At 40.4% G+C, this 19,725-nt stretch overlaps 1 protein-coding gene across 6 annotated transcripts in view; it reads right to left on the bottom strand.

The window, feature by feature from the left end:
* Positions 1-919: 919 nt before the first annotated feature.
* The window catches only part of LOC147108142 (casein kinase I), a 139,795-nt gene continuing 120,989 nt past the window's right edge, over positions 920-19,725 (bottom strand). For 3 of the 6 annotated variants that reach the window (XM_086004647.1, XM_086004645.1, XM_086004646.1), the window contains exons 11-13: positions 16,294-16,398; positions 10,417-10,523; positions 920-4,261 (exon numbers count right to left, since the gene is read on the bottom strand). In XM_086004647.1, coding sequence (XP_085860773.1) covers positions 4,207-4,261; positions 10,417-10,523; positions 16,294-16,398 — 267 coding nt within the window. In that variant the 3' untranslated portion in view covers positions 920-4,206. Of the gene's footprint in view, positions 4,262-10,416; positions 10,524-11,586; positions 11,771-16,293; positions 16,399-19,725 lie in introns of those variants that run through there. The other 3 variants (XM_086004649.1, XM_086004648.1, XR_015080533.1) reach the window with 2 other exon arrangements.

The raw sequence follows: 19,725 nt of genomic DNA, 5'->3' as shown, positions 1-19,725 counted from the left end.
TGAGCTCCGTATCTAGCAACAAACCTTGTTGCTTAGCAACAGCTTCTAAACAGTCGGCCGTAGCTTGCAAGCGTCTCTGTAGCTAAGCAACAGCTTTAGCTGGACCTTGCAGAGCCTGACTGGTGAAAAAAAAGCAACGAAAAGAAAAAAAACTTACTGAACCGACTCCTGAATTTTGCCGGTGGCTCGAGCATTCCGGACAGTTAACCTCCAGATAAACCAAAGTTTCCTGTACTATGTACAGCATGGCATCAAACAAGCGGTGAAATTATAGAACAAAATAAACATATGCCAAATTGATGTGATTTGCAGATGTTAGCATTCTCGATGTGAAGAATCATCCCTTACTGGGGTAAATTACATCCCTATTTATTTATCCTGTACCTCTAAAGATAGAGAAGTTACCTGTAAAGTACTATTCGATGAAAAATGGGAGAATGTTAATTTACATTAACTCAAACTAACAAGGCGTAAACTTAGAAACAGGAACAAAATAGTTGTGCTATGGTTGCTGTAGTACACAACAGGTTTAAAAAAAAAAAAAAAAAAATCACACTGCTGGCACTACATGTTTAATGGCAGATCTCAGCATCAAATCTACATGGGTGTAAGTTGGTTAAGTTACATGCTCAACACAGGAAGAGGGGCTAGTTGTTAAGAGCAGGACAAGCTGGGTCAGTGTATTCATTCATCTAACACCTTAGTTGACTAGAATAGCATACATCTCACCATCTCTCACACAAATGATATACATGCCCCATGTAAACAACTTGTGTGCGCGCCAGTTTTGTACTAAATAGTACAATGCAAAAGGTAAATATTTGATCTTACCTGATGCTTTTGTAACATTTCAGAAAGTTTAGTTGACACAGCAAGGAATTTAACATCTGAATGAATAAAAAATACAAAGACACAAATATGAATTGCTTGTATTCCCTTTATTTGGTTCTTTTCACTTATTACAGTCACCAAAATTAATGACAGCATAATAAAATTGCTCATGTGCTTGTTGTGGATAGGGACCATTTTGTGTCAAGTAAGTGTTAAATTACTGGGCAGGTTGCAGAATGCATGGTTCAACCTTCTCGGGTGTGCTGCCATTCTGAGCAGTATGGTTTAATCACAAAAAGGTCACGAAATCTGAACCTAAACATCAATATACATTTTAATCTTCACAATACCAATTATCATGATAATTGCATTCCAGCCAGTAACAGACCCATCCTGGCAGAAAAGGCAGCGAATGAATTTTGCAAAACATTGCTCGGCATGCTGGTGATACCACTGTGCTACCATGACATTTTTTGTGACTCCTCTTTCTATCCATTTAAGTGGCAATGGAGATGATTCACAGTCAAACTCTTGGTCATTTCTGGCAGCTTAAACTGCTCACATAAATTTTTGAAAGTCTATATACAGCAATAAGTATTAAAATAAGGTATGACCGTCAACAGCCCACCAAGCATTAGGTTTATATTTTTTAAAGATAGTCTCTGTGCAGCACTTGACTCCATAATTTTCTGTCCAAGGGAAATTAAACTTTGGCTGTGCTGAACTGAGATCACCAGTATGAAAAGTGCATGTTTTAGGCAGTTACAAAATCAGTTCTGCCTTTTCTCAGGACAGGTCTAATATCTACCTGTGAAATTAGTTTATACTTTAGGGGTGGGAACTTAATAAAAATACAACTGTGCAATACTAGTCTCACCTAAAAACTTTTGGGCAGTCTCACATACCTCTGACATGTTGAATTCTCCATTTTCAGAAAAATTTGTAATAGTCCACAAGATATTTGTGAACACAAAGCTTAACATTATTTAAGAAAAATACAATAATAATCATAATTTTCAACTCAAACGTCTTCATATTTTCACATGTGGAAAAGACCAGACACACCTGCAAATTAGGTTTCAGGGGAGCTTTAACCATATTGGCCAAACTAACCCTCTGAATAGTCAATGATACTTTGGGGGAAAAAAATTAATTTATTACTTCAGTTTTTATCCATACAAAAACCATCACAGTACTGTAGTTTCTTGATTAATATATTAGGATGCAAGCGTATCAAACAATGATTACCTTGGAGACCTAGTAACAGGAGCTCAGGGGCTAACATTGTCACCCTTTTGTTTCTGTGTTGCCCTCCTTATACCTCACTGGCAAATGGACACTATCCACAACAACACTTAAGCATTCAAAAAATTATTAACCAACTAAAAATTGAATGTTACACAAAGAAAATGTTGCACATGGTTGTGGATGAGTGTTTCTCTGCACCAGAAATGGACCTCTTGCTAGGTACTGCACCAATGGAAACAGCTTCTGTAAAGATAACTCACAGTAAAGGACGTAACCTATAAGCTTAGTTATGTGCAGGACACAAATGGTTCACTCTAGGTAGAAGTTTATAATCCAAGTTTTACTTGTACCTATAGTTACCAAGAATCTATTGAGATGGATAGTTAGTAAATAGCCCAGTCTTGTCAGGGGTCCATTTTAAGTACCCTAATTTCCTGAGAAAAACCTGCAGCTTTGAAATAAAAAGGGAAATTTTATAGAGGGTTCTAAAATGGTGTAAGATTTAAACGAAATGTACTTCGAAGTAAAAACAATGGATTTTCTAAATAAAATTGTGCATAAAATCTTTGTGGTTCCGACACACCAAAAATGTGGCTATATGAACAGCTTACAGCACAATGAAAGCGATCGGTAAAGCTGGGAGCTGCCTTTGAAATCAAGATTTATTTCAAATTAATTTCTGTCCTAGTTGAGACTCTAAACAGCTGTGGCTTCCAATCCAGAAATTGAGGTACTTTGTCACTGCTCACGTCACTCACTGGCTTTCCAACAAAGTCTTTGAAACCTGAAGAATTCTCCTTGCTGTCTGATAGGCCTAACTGCATCACTACTAACTTACAGGAACCTACTCTTCTTCCTCACTGCACTTGCCTAAAATGAAAAATTACCGATTTCTCAGAGTCTTTTTGCCTACTTCTTGCTCAACAAGTTGAACTAGCTCGAGAAGTTTGTCTAGAAGCCTTCCAAAGTGCTTTGCTGTAAACTTGTCAATGCCAAATGCTTTGAAATGCGAGATCCCCTTTCTGCTTACCTTGTGCTCTTCGGAGTACTGATAACAAAACTTGAGTGCTGATCTCTCATTATGTGGCACGACAATGACAGAAGCCTTCAACTGTACAAAAACCTTCCCCTATTAACTGGGTTGCTTTGCCTAGACCCAATATAAATGGTGCCTCCACAGAAAGGACCATTCACATGCATTGTGCCTGAAGTGCCCTTTTATCGCATGGTTTCGAATGGTACAGCTGCTGAAATTCTGATGACGACCATCTCCTGTTCATATATGGCCCTAGTGCCACCTGATTCACAAACGTTCTAACTAGATCTGAATTTGAACAAGATTTTTTTTCTGTGAACTATCAGGTCCTAATTCTACCCAGTTTAATAATGCAACTGCTTCATTTACATTTTGCAAACATTATACCGTCATTATTACATTTAAAAACATGCTACGTTTCCTACCATTTTTGTATTCCCTTAAAAAGGTACGTAGAAACAGTTTTTGCACAATCAGACCCAAAAGCTCTTACATACTGTTATCGAAAGTGCAATTAAAGATGAGGAAAGCCTACAGGGCATTTCTCCCATCCCAACAGTACCCAACGACAGTGACTACACCACGCATTCATGTTGATCAAAAAAAAAAGGGAAAAAAAAGGAAAAGAAATTATCATATGACTTGCAATTATATAACACTGGAGATGAATTAAGCATGTCTTGAGTTGAGTTGAGTTTCAAATTATACCAACAGCCCACAAAAATCTTGAAATTAACTGCTGCTTTTTCTTCTCTGGAACTTTTTAAAAACTTGAACTCAATGCTGCTTTGACCCTACTGAGAGAACTAATCCTATTTAATGCAGATTTCGGGTGTTTATTTCAAAGACGATGCTTTCGTGGATTCCCACAGAAAAGGAAGTTAAAAACTTTGCATGGTGCATTTGCCAAGTCCACCAGTATGAATTTCACAGCAGAAAAGAGTGCCAATGTCAGAAGCCCAAAATGCTGGGCAGAAAAGTCACAATCTTAGACAACAGCAGATGCCTGCCACAAAAGGGATGGATTTCTGAATCTATTGTGACTGGAAAGTTGCAGAGCACACGTGTAAATCTCACAGCAGTTTCCAGAGTCACTTATGGCGCTGAATGGTTTTCCTCTTCCGCCTCTTGAAGAAACAACAGCACCTTAAAAAAAAGACGACAATTACTTCACAGCTGAAAAAATGTCACCCGTGATACTGCTGAAGGTTTTAGTTGACTTAAAAGGTCCTTCTGGTAGCAGCCAGGAATTATATCACCACTAGAATTACCAAAAGACCATCTGACTTTCTCCTTTCTGCAGCGGTGCTACTGGCAATGAAGAGGTAGAAGTTATCTGGTAAAGGCCAAAAGAAAAAGTGGTGCATATAGTGGATCTCTGATTGAAGGATATTATTTCTGGTTATCAAGCAAAAATATTTTTGGGTGGGGATATATTTATGGACGATAAATCCACTGCCACATGAACAGAGGAAAAGCAGGTTTGTGGGTGTAAAAAAATTCAATTTACTTTGTATTCACCAACACAAGGGGTGTTAGTGCGAGAACAGAACAGGTTTCTACTTTGGACATGGAGTATTAGCATCAAACGCTCTCTTGACAAGACAGATGCAAAGTAAATCCTCCTCTATTGTTAAAAATGTGCGCTCACCATAGCTTCAGCAGAATATCCCCATATGCACCAGCCATCCTTATAACAATTTTGCTGATTGTATTGACTTGTAGGCAAGTTTTATGCTACCTGCGCCTACTAGCTACTGAGTTGAAACTGTCACAATTTATTTTACATAGGATTCATACAACCACCAGACAGCGGAGAGTTTTATCCCATCAATCTCATGATGGAGGTTAAAGGACAGTGTACTAGCTAACTCACTGAACTACCAAATTCTTTGCATCTGTACCAATAATAAAAATCACTTCACAAAGAACACATAACTTGACAATATATCCAGGTGTAGAAATTTAGAGGACTCAACAGATGTCCTGTCACAGAAACAATCAATCAATGGTGATATGGTTGGATTTGCTCTGGGCTACCCGCACAGATATAGGCATAGAAACATAGAAGATAGGAGCAGGAGTAGGCCATTCGGCCCCTCGAGCCTGCTCCGCCATTTAATGAGATCATGGCTGATCATCCAAATTCAGTACCCTGTCCCTGCCTTCTCCCCATATCCCTTGATCCCTTTAGCCTTAAGAAATATATCTAACTCCTTCTTGAATATATTTAATAAATTGGCCTCAACTGCCTTCTCTGGTAGAGAATTCCACAGGTTCACCACTCTCTGGGTGAAGAAATTCCTTCTCATCTCAGTCCTAAATGGCTTACCCCTTATCCTTAGACTGTGACCCCTGGTTCTGGACACCCCCGCCATCGGGAACATCCTTCCTGCATCTAGTCTGTCTAGTCCCGTTAGAATTTTATAAGTTTCAATGAGATCCCCTCTCATTCTTCTAAACTCTAGCGAATATAAGCCTAATCGACCCAATCTCTCTTCATACGTCATTCCTGCCATCCCAGGTATCAGTCTGGCGAATCTTCGTTGCACCTTCTCCATGGCAAGAACATCGTTCCTCAGATAAGGAGACCAAAACTGCACACAATACTCAAGATGTGGTTTCACCAAGGCCCTGTACAACTGCAGCAAGACATCCTTGCTCCTGTACTCTAATCCACTCGCTATGAAGGCCAACATACCATTTGCCTTCTTAACCGCCTGCTGCACCTGCACGCTTACCTTCAGCGACTGGTGCACAAGGGCACCCAGGTCTCGTTGCACTTCCCCTTTTCCCAATCTATTGCCGGTCAGATAATAATCTGTCTTCCTGTTTTTGCCACCGAAGTGGATAACCTCGCATTTATCCACATTATACTGCATTTGCCATGCATCTGCCCAATCATCCAACCTGTCCAAATCATACTGGAGTTTCTCTGCATGCTGTAAACTTGGAGATATTACATCTAGTTCCCTTGTCTAGATCATTATATATATATATAATATATATATTGTGAATAGCTGGGGTCCTAGCACCGATCCCTGCGGTACCCCACTAGTCACTGCCTGCCACTCGGAAAAAGACCCGTTTATTCCAACTCTTTTCTTCCTGTCTGCCAACCAGTTCTCTATCCAAGACAGTACCTTACCCCCAATCCCATGTGCTTTAACTTTGCACGCTAATCTCTTATGCGGGACCTTATCGAAAGCCTTCTGCAAGTCCAAATACACCACATCCACTGTTCTCCCTTATCTATTCTACCAGTTACATCCTCAAAAAATTCCAGTAGATTAGTCAAGCATGATTTACCTTTTGTAAATACATGTTGACTTTGTCCATACATGTTGACTTTGTCCAATCCTGTCACTGTTTTCCAAGTGCTCTGCTATTACATCTTTTATAATGGACTCTAGCATTTTCCCCACTACCGATGTCAGGCTTACCGGTCTATAATTACCCGTTTTCTCTCTACCACCTTTTTTAAATAGTGGGGTTACATTAGCTATCCTCCAATCGATGGGAACTGTTCCAGAGTCTATAGAATTTTGGAAGATGACCAGCAATGCATCTACTATTTCTAGGGCCACTTCCTTAAGTACCCTAGGACGTAGATTATCAGGCCCTGGGGATTTATCGGCCTTTAATTTTGACTTCAATTTCCCTAACACCATTTTCCTACAAATACTGATTTCATCCAATTCCTCCCTCTCATTAGACCCTATGTTCCCCGACATCTCTGGGAGGTTATTTGTGTCCTCCTTTGTGAAGACAGAACCAAAGTATGTATTTAATTGGTCTGCCATTTCTTTGTTCCCCATTATAAATTTCCCTGATTCTGACTGCAAGGGACCTATGCTTGACTTCACCAATCTTTTTCTCTTCACATATCTATAGAAGCTTTTACAGTCAGTTTTTATGTTCCCTGCAAGCTTACTCTCAATCTAATTTCCTCCTCTTAATTAATCCCTTTGTCCTCCTTTGCTGAATCCTAAACTGCTCCCAATCCTCAGGTTTGCTGCTTTTTCTGGCCAAATTAGATGTCCTCTCCTTGGATCTTATGCTATCCCTAATTTCCCTCGTTAGCCACGATTGAGTCACTTTTTTTGTTTTAATTTTATGCCAAACAGGGATGAAAAAATTCTGTAGTTCAGCCATGCGATCTTTAAATGTTTGTCATTGCCTATCCACCGTCAACCCTTTAAGTAACGTTCCCCAATCCATCCTAGCCAACTCGTGCCTCATACCATTGTAGTTTCCTTTATTCAAATTTAGGACCCGAGTCTCTGAGTCAACTACTTCACTCTCCATCTTAATGAAGAATTCCATCATATTATGATCGCTCCTCCCCAAGGGGCCTCGCACAACAAGATTGCTAATTAATGCTCTCATTACATAATACCCAGTCTAAGATGGCCTGATCTCTAGTTGGTTCCTCGACATATTGGTCCAGGAAACCATCCCGTATACACTCTAGGAATTCCTCCTCCACAGTATTGTTACTAATTTGGTTAGCCCAATCTATATGTAGATTAAAGTCACCCATAACTGCTGTGCCCTTATTGCACGCGTCTCTAATTTCCCGTTTAATGCCATCCCCAACCTCAGCATTACTGTTTGGGGGTCTGTATACAACTCCCACTAACGTTTTCTGCCCTTGGTATTTCTCAGCTCTACCCATACAGATTTCACATATTCAGAGCTAATATCCTTCCTTACTATTGTGTTAATCTCCTCTTTAACCAGCAATGCTACTCCACCTCCTTTTCCTTTTTTCCTGTCCATCCTGAATATTGAATACCCCTGGATGTTGAGCTTCCAGCCTTGGTCACCCTGGAGCCATGTCTCCGTAATCCCAATTATATCATATCCATTTACATCTATTTGCGCAGCAATTCATCCACCTTATTACGAATGCTCCTTGCATTAAGACACGAAGCCTTCAGGCTTGATTTTTTAACACTCTTAGTCCTTTTAGAATTATTATTTACTGTGGCCCTGTTTGATTTACACCCTTGATTTCTCTGCCTTCCACTTTTGCTTTTCTCCTTCCTGTCTTTTGCTTCCCTTTCCTCGGTCTCCCTGCACAGGTTCCCAACCCTCTGCCATTTTAGTTTAAACCCTCTCCAACAGGGCTAGCAAACACACCCCCTAGGACATGGGTTCCGGTCCCGCCCAGGTGCAAACCGTCTCAGTTTGTACTGGTCCCACCTCCCACAGAATTGGTTCCAATGTCCCAGGAATTTGAATCCCTCCCCCTTGCACCATTCCTCTAGCCACGTATTCATCGGAAATATCCTTCTATTTCTACTCTGACTAGCACGGGGCACTGGTCGCAATCCTGAGATTACTACCTTTGAGGTCCTATTTTTAAATTTACCTCCTAACTCCCTATATTCAGCTTTTAGAACCTCATCCCGTTTTTTTACCTATATCGTTGGTACCTATATGCACCACGACAACTGGCTGTTCACCCTCCCCCTCCAGAATGCCCTGCAGCCACCCCGAGACATCCTTGACCCTTGCACCAGGGAGGCAACATACCATCCTGGAGTCTCATTTGCGGCTGCAGAAATGCCTATCCATTCCCCTTACACCTCCATTAACATGCTGAACAATTGGTTTGCTTCTACTTTCAACACTTTTGTCTCCGTCAAATATAAGACTGTCTCCCAAGTACAATAGGTACTTTTGCATCCAACAAAAGTGACTTACAATCAAGCACCTGGCAATGATACTCTGAAAGCAGCTGTGAATAGATAATTCTCACATCAGTTCTCTCCACATTCTTACGTGGAATTACCGGTTTTCACTAAATGTTTCCTTAAGACTGAACAGCTGAGATATGTGGGAGAATCACGCTATGAACCCACATCCCACTACACTCTGAGTGCAGTACATTAGTGCTTCAATGCACTGCACCACTACACTGCCCTTTTGTGGCTATACGTTTAAGGAGAGCAACAATTCTCCATAGGGCAGCAAGGGAAGAATCAGAGGAAGAGTTATTCCAGACCACCGTTGTAGACACCCACAACTGAGGAATACTGTGCAACATGACATAACGGTCCTTAAATGAATTCTCAATTCTTAAAAAAAATGTTTTAATGGGAAATGTTTTAAAGTACTGGTTTTGCCAAAAGGTGATTCTTGCCCAAGTATTTGAGAGAGAAATTTACAAAAGCTTAAATTTTACAGGCGTAATAGATGGGCCCCCATCACAACCTCAATACAATCCACTTCAGCATCAAGGCACGGAGCCATCATGGATCCCCATCTCTGTGGCTGAAGTGCAGTGAAGGCTGAAATCACCCAATGAGTCCAGTGGATTCAGGAAACTCGGGATAAGCCACACACTTTAACTGCAAGAACCAAGGGAGGAGTAGAAAAATAGTCTGAATCCCATGCCTAAATAACTGACCTCGTCAATTTGGAAATATAGTTAGAATTCTACACTTCCAACATCAATTAACTAGTAAAACACAGAACTAAAAGATTGCTTTGCTTGTAAGCCATTTATAGTTCAACACATTCTGGAGAAATGTGAATCCTTGATCCTTCCCACTCCCCCTTCCATGAACCCACCCCACTCTGAATGCAGAAAATCTTTTGAGCTCTGTTGCAGAATATCATCTCACTGTATGTTCCTGTGTAGACTAGCGGGAACAGAATGTAATACAACTGTTACTGATGGAGTCTTTGTAAAACTGAATAAATTAAACAAAGGCAGCTTTGAGTGCGAAATGCACTTTGCAGCTTTCAAAACACAATTGTTTGCAAATCATACTTTCAAAAACGATTTTCTGTCCATTTTTAGCATGGAATGTCATGATCGAGTTGAGAAGCTTACATCATAAGCTATGCTGCATCACTTGTGTCATGTCAAAGTATACAGTTATTCAGGACTTATTTTTGCTTAATATTCCTATGTACAGGAAACTCTTTTTTTTAAATCCGGCACCGACGGGACCGGCATGGTTTATCAAAAAGTCCGGATTACAGGAGAGGTATAGTAAAAGGTACGAGAGCCCCGTACACGGCCACAGATCCAGGTGTCCCTGTTGCATGGCAGCAGGTGCAGGAACCCCGGCCACAGACCAAGCGTCCCTGTTGCACAGCAACAGGTGCAGGAACCCCGGTTACACGGCCACAGATCCAGGAACGGCCACTAATATGAAGTAAAACTTACCTGAACCTACTCCTGAATTTTGCCGGTTAACAGAGATTTCCGGTTATTTAGGTGCTGGTAAATCGAGAGTTTCCTGTACAAAGTAATTATGTTGAAAGTTAGGAGAAATTCATACTTGGTATCATCTGCCACTTCAATCTCTGCTGGGGCTGTGATGGGTGCATTGGAGTGTCCTGCCGTGGGGTCATCTGTGTTAAGCTCTCCATTTGTTGAACTCACCACCTTAAAAAAAAATCCAGAAAATAAATCGAAGAAGAAATGTGCAATTTCCTGTTACTTACCTATTGTTATGTGCGATGTAACTGTACATTTAAAGAAACATGAAAAAAAGCTTGCAAATGACAAAACAAAATCACCCAAAGTCACACTAGTAGTTTCACCCAAGAGATAGGACAAATAAAAATAACAGAAACTATGCAATTCAAATCAAAGTAGCCCATAAACTGTGTGACGCTTACTAAAGTCGACCATTTCAATGACAATCATGAGGTAAAAGTGGAGATGGAAATGCTGCAAAAATATCAACATCAAACATACTGGTCAACTAAACATAAATACTGCATAAAGATCACTGAAGAAAGTATAAAACTACACAGTAGAGATGGCTATCTCATGGCTAGATATCCATTTACTATAACGGTATTTGTCTATTTATTCCAGTGATACACTTACATATGCAAAGAAAATATAGTATTTTTTTAAAATTATAGTACTTCACGTTCAGATTAAAAAGTCCTGGGCGATATGGTGGACTGTGCATTAAAGCTCCAATGTGTATTGCAACATGGTTCTTGCCTGCAATTCGTCATACATCAAATTCCTGGTCTCAACTACAGTATGTTGTTATAGAGTATCACTTAGCAGAGACCAGCAAACCTCTTCACCGAAGGAGGGGGAACACTGAATGGCCAGTAGATTTGAGTGTGTCAACTTGGCTCAGTTGGTAGTATTCTTGTCTTGGGTCAGAGTTTGGTCCCACAATAGGTGCTGGAGCACATAACCTAGGTTGAGATGCCACTGCAGTACTGAGGGTGTGCTGCATTGCTGGCAGGTTTACTCCTATAGATAAAACATAAGGCTCCATCTGTCTGTTCCACTGCACTATTTGAAGAAAAGCAGAAAATTCTCCTAATGACGCAACCAACAATCTCTTTTCAACCAGCATCACCAGAAAGTTAATGAACTGGGTATACACTCACTAAAAAGTCAATTAACTGGTCATTCATCTCATTTACTTGTGGGAAGTTGTTTGCTGCGTGAAATGCTTTTTCAAATACTCACGCACCTTTTAGTAACTGATTACAGAGCTGAACTGGCAGAGGCCTAGAAACAGGCCTCGGCCCACTCCTTGGCTAGGAAAGACCATGGTAGGGTAGGGAGGGGGCAAGAGAGATTGGGCTTAGCCTGTTGCACATATCCAAACATCTGAACTCCCACCTTTCAAAGATAAAAATCCAAGAAGCATCAACCTGTGTAAGAAGGAAGAAATAACTGCTTTTATATAGCATCTCATGTCTTCAGGATGTCCTAAAATGCTTTATAGCCAATGGATTACTTTTTGAAGTGCAGTGACTTATTATATACTGCCCGTCTGCCCTAGCATAGGCTCAAACCTGTACCTATCAACTGTCCAATGAACAATGAATAGTATCCTCCTTCTGAATGGACAGGGCCATATTGCCAAGATAAAATTTGTATTAAGCTGACAACTGGTGATGGCAGATTAGAATAAAACAAATTATTTGCGGCACACTTAACCCGACCAGGCAGGTCCAAGCTACTCCAGGGCACTACTGATGATTGACAATGCAGCCTGGTTTATTTGGTGGAACCAGGAAGGGTAAAACAAATCACTGGGTTCTTCCCACTCAGCTCCAGAGAATCTGGCAATCCAATTCCCTAACATGCATGTCGGTCCAAGTTGGATAATCGGCAGAAAGATCGCCAGTGCTGCCAACCTGTACTGTTTTAGCCAGTTAAACTCCAGCAGACTTAGGGGACAGGGGGTACCCCAAGCCTCGAACTTTGCCAACCTGTGCTTAAGCTCTCTTGGTTTAGGAAAGTTGGTTGTATCCCTATGTGCAGAGTTTATGTACACGGAAAATTTACTTAAGTGAATTTCTCAATAGTTTAGTTTTGAAACGCTTAAGCACAGGAATGAGTTTTCATGCGTGTCAAACACTAGGTTGATAAAAAAAAATCTTTTTGATTTTTTTCCTCACTGTTCTATAGCAAAAATTTATAATTCACTGTGTGGAAAATTGTGGGTATTTGGTTGACTACGACATGGCATTCAATAAACTGTTCCATCCATTAACACACATGAATTCAAGTATCTGATATTTTACTTAATAGGTTCTAAATGTCAATTTAAATCATGCAAGAATTTCTTTTCTATTTGGAGGTAGGAAATCTGGTCTCTACAGGGAAATTCGGTCACCAAATTTGGGATACCTTGCGTGCAACAGTGAAGTGTGAGCTGAAGTACTTTTGCCCTTGCTGCCTGATAAAGCAGAAGGGAATAAGTAATTTACTGAATTAGAAGAATGACAGAAAACTCAACATGAAGGAGCTTGCAAAGAGAATACTTCAGTGGACCAGGTGGAAGCGCAATTTACAGAGCCAACTGCTGGAGGTTTTCTCTGAGGAAGTGATTCCCAGTTGATGAAAGTCAGCTCCATGAGTTTTCTACATCTTTTGAGGTTGCAAAGGAGAATCTGAAACGCCATCTGACAAAAGCCCTGGTGCTTGTTTTGCCTGTGTGCTATGATGGTGTAACTTGCACTGTGGTGCAGAGGTTGAATATGGGCTTTCCCCAAGAGATGCTTTGATTTTGGTTGTGCCGCGAGAGGAAGGTGCAACAAACCACTCCTAGCTTAGTCAGCGAAAAGAATCAGCGAATCATACAGCACAGGAGGCGGCCATTTGGCCCATTGTGTCTGTGCTTGCTCTTTGAACTATCCAATTAGTCCCACTTCCTTGCTTTCCCCATAGCCCTGCAAAGAACTTGTATTCATATAACGCCGTACATGACCACAGGACGACGCAAAGCGTCAATGACTTTTGAAGTGTAGTCACTGTTGTAATATAGCGAAACGCAGCAGCCAATTTGCACATCGCAAGGTCACACAAACAGCAATGAGATGAATGACCAATTAAACTGTTCTGGTGATGTTGGTTAAGGGATAAATGTTGGTCAGGACACCGGGAGAACTCCCCTATTACAATAGCAAAATACTGCGGATGCTGGAAATCTGAAATAACAACAGAAAATGCTGGAAACACTCAGCAGGTCAGGCAGCATCGAGGAGAGAGAAACAGAGTCAACGTTTCGGGTCAAACCCTTCGTCAGAGAACTCCCCTGCTCTTCTTCGAATAGTGCCTTGGGACCTTTTGTGTCTACCCGAGGGAACAGGTGGGACCTCAGTTCATCCGAAAGATGACACATCCGATAGTGCAGCACTCCCTCAGTATTGCACTGAAGTATCAGCCTAGATTATGTGCTGAAGTCTCTGAAGTGGTCCTTGAACCCATGACCTTCTGATTCACAGCAAGCAGGGGAAGGATGATTTACTCTGCCTCATTCTTGTGACTCTTACAAGATAGTTCAAGAAAAGCATTTGTAAAGCCATGGAGGCAGGTCACTACACCAGTATTTTGACAAAGGAATGATATAGGGGAAGACAGGGACGGGGAAATGTTTCCTTGAAAGAACTCAAAAGCCTTGGGGGGCATTCTAGTCACTAAATACCAAGTTGCTTATTTTTACTAAAGATTATTAGTTTCTTCTTTTACTGTCTCTTTGTGTGGTATCACATGGAGTGTCAAAAAAGGGAAATCCTGCAATAATTAGTCAGAAAAGCTACTGCTAAAAAGGAATTTGATCTAGAAAAACACAAAATATTCCACAAGATTAATTAGGTCTGGCCATACTGAGCAAGGCAGCAAAAGTAAAATTCTGTGTTTTAACTGCTGTCCTCTGCAGCTAGAAATGTCGATCAGCGTCATTACCAGTGCCAGATTGAGAATCTACAGACAGGGAAATCACACCTCGTCAGCCTTAGCTCACTGGTAGCACTCTCGCCTCCGAGACAGAAGGTCGTGGATTCTAGCCCCACTTCAGAAACAAGCACATCATCTAGGCGGATACTTCAGTCCAGTATTGAGGGAGTGCTGCACTACTGAAGGTGCCGTCTTTCGGATGAGCTGTTAAACCGAGGTCCCATCTGCCCTCAGGTGGATGTAAAAGATTCCATGGCATTATTCGAAGAGAAGCAGGAGAGTTCTCCCCGGTGTCCCAGCCAGTATTTATCCCTTAAGCAACATCACTAAAACAGCTTAATGTGTCATTTATCTCATTGTTGTGTGTGTGATCTTGCTATATACAAACTGCTACGCTTCCCTACACAACAGTGACTACACTTCAAAAGTAATTAATTGACTGTGAAGTGCTTTGCAATGTCCTGTCATGTAAGGCGCTATATTGTTTCTCATATTTTCACCATTTCTCAAGACATTAAAGTAAAAGGAAAATAAGCGCTTCAATATGCAACAGTGCATACTTTCAATTTTCAATGTATACAAACAGATACAGTACAAAGTTACTGGGATAAGTTTCAGAATGTACATTCTGATGTACAGCACTACATGATCATGCATACTTAGGCTCAAATGAACTCTCAACTAAAAATACACCTATAGCCTGCAACAAACTTGTAATTTCCTAAGGAGATGTAGAACTATTATGGTCATCACTGGCAGAAAACACCTGCAACAGAGATCCAATCATACAACACTCATTCATATTAGCAATTCACAATAAATTCCTCCACCCCTCGAGAAGTGTTTGCCTCTGACTTTTACTTCCCCCTCTGTTCTCTTCGTCTGAAGGTAGTGAATCATGCTGCAGAACAGAGCAGTGGATGTCAGCAGGCCTCCAGGAGCTCCTTCCTTGAACTGGCCAGTGTTCTTGTGACAAGCCTGGACAGAGTGTGTTGGCAGGCTGGATGACCATTGCAATCGTCGACATGAATCAACTGAGCGGCCTGTGGGTGGCGCTGTCCAGGGAGAGTATAAATACTCGCGCATGGGCCCAGCTTGCGGAGGACATTCTTAACAGGAACTAGTGAAGGACACAACTAGACCTCCATGTTGTAAAACAGTTGATTAAAGCTTTAACGCTTAGACCAAGTGCCTAGTAGTTTTCTTACGTCAATTGTCATAGCCTGAGCTCAGCCCTGTCCCCACCCAACATCCAAAAATATAGATTACCAACAGGGTTATAAGAAACAGTAAATGGAATTGAGGTACAGATCTACCATGATCCAATTGAATTGCAGAATCGGCTCCAGGGGCTGAATGCCCTACTCCTGTTCCTATGTAACAGTAACTCTGGCTGATTTTTCCCCTCCCTAGCCCATTGACAGGGGTCAATTTTAATTACCCACCACATGCCCCAAATGAAATCAGCTAACCCAATATAAACCAGACATTGAACCAAGAACCTTGCTGGTCCATATCATTTAGGACAAGTTATGATACCATTTACTCAGTCAACATGTTACAATTGTGGATCTTGGCAAGCTGCACCGATTGTTGGATTCCCAACCATTGGCTTACATCCAAATAACTAGTTGGGGATCTTGGGAATGACCTCGTGTTCTAGCCTTTACCAAGTCAGAATCCAAAATCTGAACAGGAATCCAGCAGGTGTGGTACATTTGTTTTTCTCCACCACTGGTAATAGGTTAGCACCAACTTCTGGTACCATTTAGCTGTACCACCGACTACTTATTATTAGATATAGTTAAACTGAATACCATAAAGAAATTATATACAGTATTATGAATGTCGCTTGAAATCCAGTTACAATGCAGAATTAAAAGTGAAGAATACAAATATTAGGTCCTATATAAATTAAATGAGTTTGTAAGGAAGGCACATCAGTTTTACACGCACCACGGTTAGAATGTGCTACTAATGCAGAAAGTACCTGTACGGAACCTCCAAGCCTGTCTGATGCTAGATGTGTTCCCAAATGATGTGCACTGGGCTGACAGCTGGAATGAGGTTCCCATGCTCCATTGCGATCTGCCAACTGCCAATGTTAAAAAAGAAAAAAAAGAGAAAAACAAAACAAAAAAAACACAAAAGTGAGGGGAAAAATCATGCTAAAGCAAGCAGATACAGCAATTATATAAAAAGCAAATTAGTAAATCTGCCAAATTAAAATCGCAGAGTGCATTAGAGAAACAAGTGACAGTGAAGAGGATTACTACAAGTGAGGCAATTATCAGTGAGCAAACAGAAAAGAATAGTTAAGGTGCAAGCGCAATTCTAGCATACAAAGAAAAAAAAATTGACTTCCATAAAAGCAACACATATCCTTCGTTTTAGAACCCTTTTTAGGATTTGGAAAAGCCTTCAGTTTCCAAGTAAACAGAATTTTAAAAAGATGAAATTCTGAGTTTACTTGATTATCCTTTGTAAGGAGCAGGAAGAAGTTTTGCAGAACCTTCCCTTCCCGCAGGAGATTAAATAGGTCAGACAGAGTTCATGATAGAGCAAAGTGCAGTAGGAGCAGGCTCAAAGGACTGATTGCCTTTTTCTTGTACTATGTTCTTTATATATTATTAAAGAATGTAAATCTTTGATAGTAAAAGCATCTTCTAATCAAGTAGAAACTTGGATCAGAAAACAAGTGATCTGATTAAGCGGGTAATTTCCAATGCATTTCGAATGGATTCAGAGAAAAGTTCATATATTTTTCACCAATAGCCCACCAAGTTTTGACACGTTTAATGTTTTAGTTAGAGGCAACAAGTTCAGTGTGGATCTGATCTGAATACGAATTTGATATTTACACTCACCTCCACTCTGAACGAGGACGGCTGCTGAACATAATTAAAATTACTTAAGGGTTCAGAAAAAAAAGCTAATAAGCTACTTCTCGATTTGAAGTACAGCTTCTTTAACGCTCTCCTATTTGGCATTATCTCCCATAATGCATTATAATGTCGTCAAATGGAACATGGTAAAAATGTCTATTGAATTTTACACCTAAACTTTCTATTATTTCTTTAGCCCCCGTCCCTTTTTAAGTCACATTTCTCAATACAATAATTTGACAACTTGGCGTACAGCTGAAGAACACCTGAATAAAGGCCCATGACCAAAATCATTGCTTCAAGGTGACTGAATCAAGTTAAACTCCTTTTTTTATTACACTGGATATCAGATTTCTCTTAGTGATGTGTGTCACAATTCAGTGTGTTTCACTGTGAAAACATACCCAATGGCCTCATGTATGACATGAAAAGTAGTAGTTAGAATGCAAGTGCTTATGGAACATAAACATGTCACAACTTAAGCTGCAGCTATATCCAAAGTTTCATATGTGTTCATAAGTTGCTAATGGTCTGTATTTCACTCAGACGTTCAGTTTTTTCAGCCCATGCTTGTGCTGGTGGCTAGAAATCTGATATACAGCTGTAAACAGTTGGAAGTACGAATGAGACTTATCCACTCTTGAAACTCTGACCCCCTTAAATGCCATTTAAATTAAGTAAAAACACATTACACACTACAATAAGAGGGCTGCAAATCAACTGTTTTGGTGGATCTTCCCCGCCTCTCCTCCCCATGCAAACAAAGTAAACTGGAGCGGGAAATGCAAATGCCCATGCAAAAGCAGATGGTTAGCAGCCATGAACTTGACTCCACTGAACCCTAATCCAGAAATTATGTTCTCTGACGCAAAACACTGAAAGGAGGAGGTTTGCATTGAAACAATTGCAATCAAGATTAATAGTAGAGTTATATACACAAGGCATTATTTGTGTTTGCTACTACAGGTACATCTATCTGAAGTTAGCAGAAAATTCATTTCAGGTCCCAAACTAGTATATAGTCAAGCAGTGGGGGTTTTGGTACTATTTATGCATCCTGCTGTAAAGTTCACAAAAATGCAAATTTGCACCTGAAGTATTAACAGGGCAATTTATCCTTCTTCTGGAGTTGCTTACATTTCACTGATGCCCTCCCATTCTGCTAATATTCAAAATGAGTTACAGACACGACAGAAATGCTCAAATACAAAAACTATAGAGTGAGAAACAGTTTCTTCCATGAATGAGGGAGGTCTCAATGGGTGAGTGACAGTCTTGAGGAATAAGTGAGATAACTCCACTGCTGCCCACTAAGCATCCAATGGAAATGTTAACAAGTGCAAAGCATTGTTTAATATTCAATTGTGGTATGTGAATTGCCTCATTTCACACACAGGTAGGTCTTCAGAGTCATGTTATTGGGAGTAATTATTTCACCATACATAACTAATAAAGAAGTGCATCAAGAAAGAAAGTGGTGGCAAATGGCCACTACACAGAAACAGTGCTCTTACACCACCCAAGTTCCTCAAAACAAAGCAGGTTGCAAGCATGATACAACCACCATAAAGTAAGAGACTATGGACATTTTATGGCAGTAATTAGAAAGTAAGAAGCAGCTCTGCTATGACGTGTCACGGTCATGTAATATTTCCCATTAAGTTGCAAACGTCATCAAAAAGGCCTGTTGGATAAATCACAGTAGAATGCTGCATTCCTCACTCTGATGGGACAGAGTAAAAGGCAGGTGTACAACAATGCTAGCTAAGTGAACCTATGCAGTTTCCAGTGGAAAAGGAATGCAGACTATAAATTATCAAAGTGGCAGCATGCTTAGATGATAATGTTTCAGTGCACATGATTCACGTATTAAATTCTAAAGTAGCATTTATTTTAATTTTAAAACAGCAATCTGATCCAATAATCACCTTTGTGATAGTACATGGAATGCCCTACCATAGTGTAACCAACGTCACTTTGATTTTATCTATTGTATGGCTGTAGAGTTTCACTATTGTTACAACAGACAATTAAAGTTATCCAATTTCTGTTTCCTGGATCAGATCCAGTTCTAACAAAGATTAATGAGGTACAGTAGCTCATCCACGAGTAAAGTCTCCCACTAAGGCACCAGCATTCTGCCAGGTAACTAGATTGCAGTACAAGGGAGATACAATTTGCACTGAGCACACATTGGTGTCAAGATGCTCATGAAAACCAAATACAATATAAAAGCCACTTAAAAAAACACACATTTATTCTCAGGATGAGGACAATACTGGCAAGGCAGTTGCTCATCCCCATTTGCCCCATGATGTAATTGTTTTACAATTCAGTCAACCCATGGCTTGGGATTGGAGTCACATATAGACCAGACCAGGTAGGAGCAGCAGATTCTCTTCACTGAAGGACATTAGTGAACTAGTTGGGGTTTTACAACAATTCAGCAATTTTTATGGTAATTTTTTTCTGTTATCAGCCAACAAACCATTAAATATATTGAATTCAGCTTCACAACATGCCACATGCTAGGATTT

This window comes from Somniosus microcephalus, chromosome 13, assembly GCF_052327205.1.
Source record: "Somniosus microcephalus isolate GS21.2 chromosome 13, FLI_Smic_1.0, whole genome shotgun sequence".
In the NCBI taxonomy this organism is placed as follows: domain Eukaryota; kingdom Metazoa; phylum Chordata; class Chondrichthyes; order Squaliformes; family Somniosidae; genus Somniosus; species Somniosus microcephalus.
Note: the sequence above shows the minus strand (reverse complement) of the source record. Positions and strands in the feature narration are given on the sequence as shown.